This window comes from Buceros rhinoceros, unplaced genomic scaffold (assembly GCF_000710305.1).
Source record: "Buceros rhinoceros silvestris isolate BGI_N320 unplaced genomic scaffold, ASM71030v1 scaffold16314, whole genome shotgun sequence".
Taxonomy (NCBI): Eukaryota; Metazoa; Chordata; class Aves; order Bucerotiformes; family Bucerotidae; genus Buceros; species Buceros rhinoceros.
Window position 1 is genome coordinate 3,724 of NW_010408953.1, and position 3,442 is coordinate 7,165.

At 49.6% G+C, this 3,442-nt stretch overlaps 1 protein-coding gene across 1 annotated transcript in view; it reads right to left on the minus strand.

Annotated features, from left to right (window-relative positions):
• DNAJC8 (DnaJ (Hsp40) homolog, subfamily C, member 8) overlaps positions 1–3,442 on the minus strand; it is a 10,678-nt gene that overhangs the window by 1,199 nt on the left and 6,037 nt on the right. The window contains exon 7 of the mRNA XM_010135063.1: positions 2,546–2,621. Within this exon, the coding sequence (XP_010133365.1) occupies positions 2,546–2,621 (76 nt within the window). The remainder of the gene's footprint in view (positions 1–2,545; positions 2,622–3,442) is intronic.

Consider the following 3,442-nt stretch of genomic DNA (forward strand, 5'->3'; position numbering starts at 1 on the left):
CCTGGGCAAGGGTGACAAGAACGTCTCTCCCCAGCAGCCGTTCCTGATCTGCCAGCCCAGCACGTGCCATTCCCATACTCTGCCTCGCATCCTTGAGGCAGCTCTCCCCGTGCTGCAGCTTGAGGCACGGAGAAGAGAGATACTGCTATCTTTTCTCACGCTTCTTGCCCGTGATCAGCTCTGGAGAGGCCACATGTGGAGTGCTGGGTCCAGTGCTGGGCTCCCCAGTACAAGAGAGACACGGACACGCTGGAGAGAGCCCAGCGAAGGGCCACCAGGATGGTTAAAGGACTGGAGCATCTGTCACATGAGAAAAGGCTGAGGGAGCGGGGACTGTTCAGCCTGGAGAAGGGACAGCTCAGGGGAGGTCTCATCAATGCTACAAGTATCTGAAGGGTGGTGGAAAGAAGACTGAGGTGGGGTCTTCTTGGAGACATCCCGTGTCAGAACCAGAGTCCATGGGCACAAACTGAACCACAGGAGGCTCCATCTGAACACCAGGAGATGTTTTTATTGACAGTGACAGAGCAGTGGAACAGGTTGTGGATTACTAAGGATATTCAACAGCCATGTGGGCTGTGGGCTGTAGATGGCCCTGCTTGACCTGGGGGGGTTGAACCAGACAAGCTCTAGAGGTCTCTTCCAACCTCAGCCATTCTGTGATCACATTTCTGCTAGGGATCAGGCTGTCTGGGAACTTCTAACCTTCTTATTTCTTAGTTTGTTGGTGAAAGCTATTCTTGAAATCACTAAGAAAGTGAATTTTGAGGGTGAGAGAAAGTAAATGGCCTGACCTGCTCCTTCTAAAAAACATCAAGATATGATTCAGCTCTGCAAATGGCCATTGAAGAGCTTCTAGAATCAGCAGGCAGCCTCTGGGATGGCACATGTACTCCTCTGAGGACTCAGGAATACTGCAGGACATGCACAAAGGACAAAACCCACAGGTCTTCAGGTGCAGAGAGAGAGGATCAGAACTAGGATGCAGCACGCAGACAGGCCTGGGATCAGCAGGAGCAGGAAAGCCCAGAAGACTGACACACAGGGACAGTGTGAACACCTTTAAGGGTTGAGATTTTTGTGTCAACTTTTTTTTTTTTAAAACTGAGACAGAACCACAATTGCAGAGTATCAGCTAAAGTTTTTTTCCTTATGGTTGAAATATCACTGGAAGCAGCAACACACACCATTCCTTTTGGATAGATCTTAAAGGCAGCCACTGAATTAGTACACATCCAGAGGCAGCCAGGAATTCACGTATTATTTTGCCTCCAATCACCCTCTCTCTATGACGGTCACCAGCAGAAACAAGCTTCCTTGTCCTGTGTACTCCAGGGATCCAGTTTGGGCACTAACATGTAGCTTTGATACTGTCTTTTCAATTGGATTATATGGGCACCAGCAAGGCTGGAGAAGACACCTGCAGCAGCAGAGGTCCAGCTGCGCAGGAGTGGCTGAGGACACGCGGGTACTCGGAGCTGCAGTGCCAACAGTTCTGCAGCTCCCATTTGGTCCAGCACTATCTGTTTGTAGTACTCGCTCACTTTCCCTCAGCTGCTGCATCCCTGCAGCAACAACATCCAACTTCTGTGGCTGTTCGGGCGTGAGAATACTGAGCTGCCAGCAGTAAGGCAGGGACACACTCTTTTATCTCTCTGGCACTACACGATAAGGCTCATGGCGCACTCAATACGACAGCATCACACAGGTTTTCCAGAATATCCAGCTTCCGATATCCATGTTATATGGCAAGGAACACCCTTCCCAGCTGAGTCTCCAGAAAATCCTAGTTGTCCACTTTCCACAGAATCCAGCCAACCCATACACTTCTCTCCCAGACACCCTCTTTTTTAAAGTCCTCTTGAACACAGACTGGGATCCGACTCTGGATTAAATGAACAACCGGTTCAACTTTTCATGAGATCCTTCACTCTGTTACCAACTTCTTCCCTGTCCACTACCCCCTGCACATCACAAGAATTCCCCTCTGGTGTGTAATGAGGGAAGGCTCCATCAAATATTCTGGCAGGCTGTAGGTTTAGCCCCTGGAATAGCAGCACGACAACCATAAAACTACTTCTGATACACCCAGACCCTGAATACAGGGTGGAAGTGAGAGTCTTCCAGGTCTCTGACTTTCATGGGAGATACGGTCTCCCTAAGTGTCAGCAACCAGACTGGAAAGTACCAACGAAAGTTTCCAACTAGAAAGGACCAACGACCAGTGGCCAAACAGCTGCCAGATTTTTAGTGGCCACCATGACCTGGGCTAAGCAGCATTTCAAATGTCTGACTAGGGACAAGAACGAACTGCTGACAGAGATGAGAAATTCTACACCTTCAATCACCAGACCTGCTGCTGGAAAGTGATACCAAAGTGCCATCAGTGGGCTCTTCTCCCCATACAAGGGCCAAACCCAGGTGTGTGCAGGATCGTCTACCAAGTGTCTGCTTAAATTGTCACACCGGCAGGCAAGAAGGCTCTCTTCCCTCTAGGGGCATTCCCTGCAGCATGGCCCATCCTGTAAGCTAAGCTGCTGATTACCTCAAAGTTCTTCTGCCATTCTCGCTCCCGTTTAGCTTTCTCTTGTGCCTCGATTTCCTCTTCCCTCTGCCGCTTCCTGGAAGAGAAGCCACAAAGAGGTTATGAGGTTATCTACCTCAGAAAAACACAGTAAGACTTGCAAAACATCTCAGAAAGCTCTTCTCATTTCTGGGCAGACTGAAGCGCTTATCAGAGGAGACAAATACGCACACCTAAGATAGCACAGCAAACGGAATTTTATTCCAAATCTGGAAGAGCAGCGAGCAGAGCAGATGGTCTGGCACCACTGACAGCACGCGCGTACTGAGTTAGTGAGTCAGCTTCCCTTGCTCGGCAAAACGAGCTGAACTCCTTCCTAATTCTAGTGCTAAGTCTCTGTAACGGTTGAGAGGACACATTTTGAGAAGTTAATGAATACTTGAGCATGCAAAATAAGAATGAAATGTGTCCCTCCCACAATTTCCACCTGTAGTTAGAAGCAGTGCCCTGCAGCCATCTCCCCAGCTGCCTTCACTGCCCAGCAGAGAGGCCTCGTTCTACCAAGTGCATCCACCGTGACTGCTCCAGCAACACATGATCAAAACACCTAAATCAGTCCAGGATCACACATGCCACAGGGTACTTCTGGCACTTTATTAAAATTAAAAATCAGTTCTTTGCCTGCTAACGACATGCAGAACTGTGTCACCATTTCACCCTTTTGGCTGGCCTCCGGGTACACACAGGGCGTACGTAAACGCACCACATCCATCGGTGCCCTGTGCGCAGGAGGGCAAGTTTCCTGCGTGCATTCTCAAGCACAGGGCTCTACAACCCACAGGGTGGACTCTATGTCGCTGGAAGTCCGCTTGACTTCCAGTCACCCTGTTAATCTAACCCAAGGCCCTGCTTTCAGCA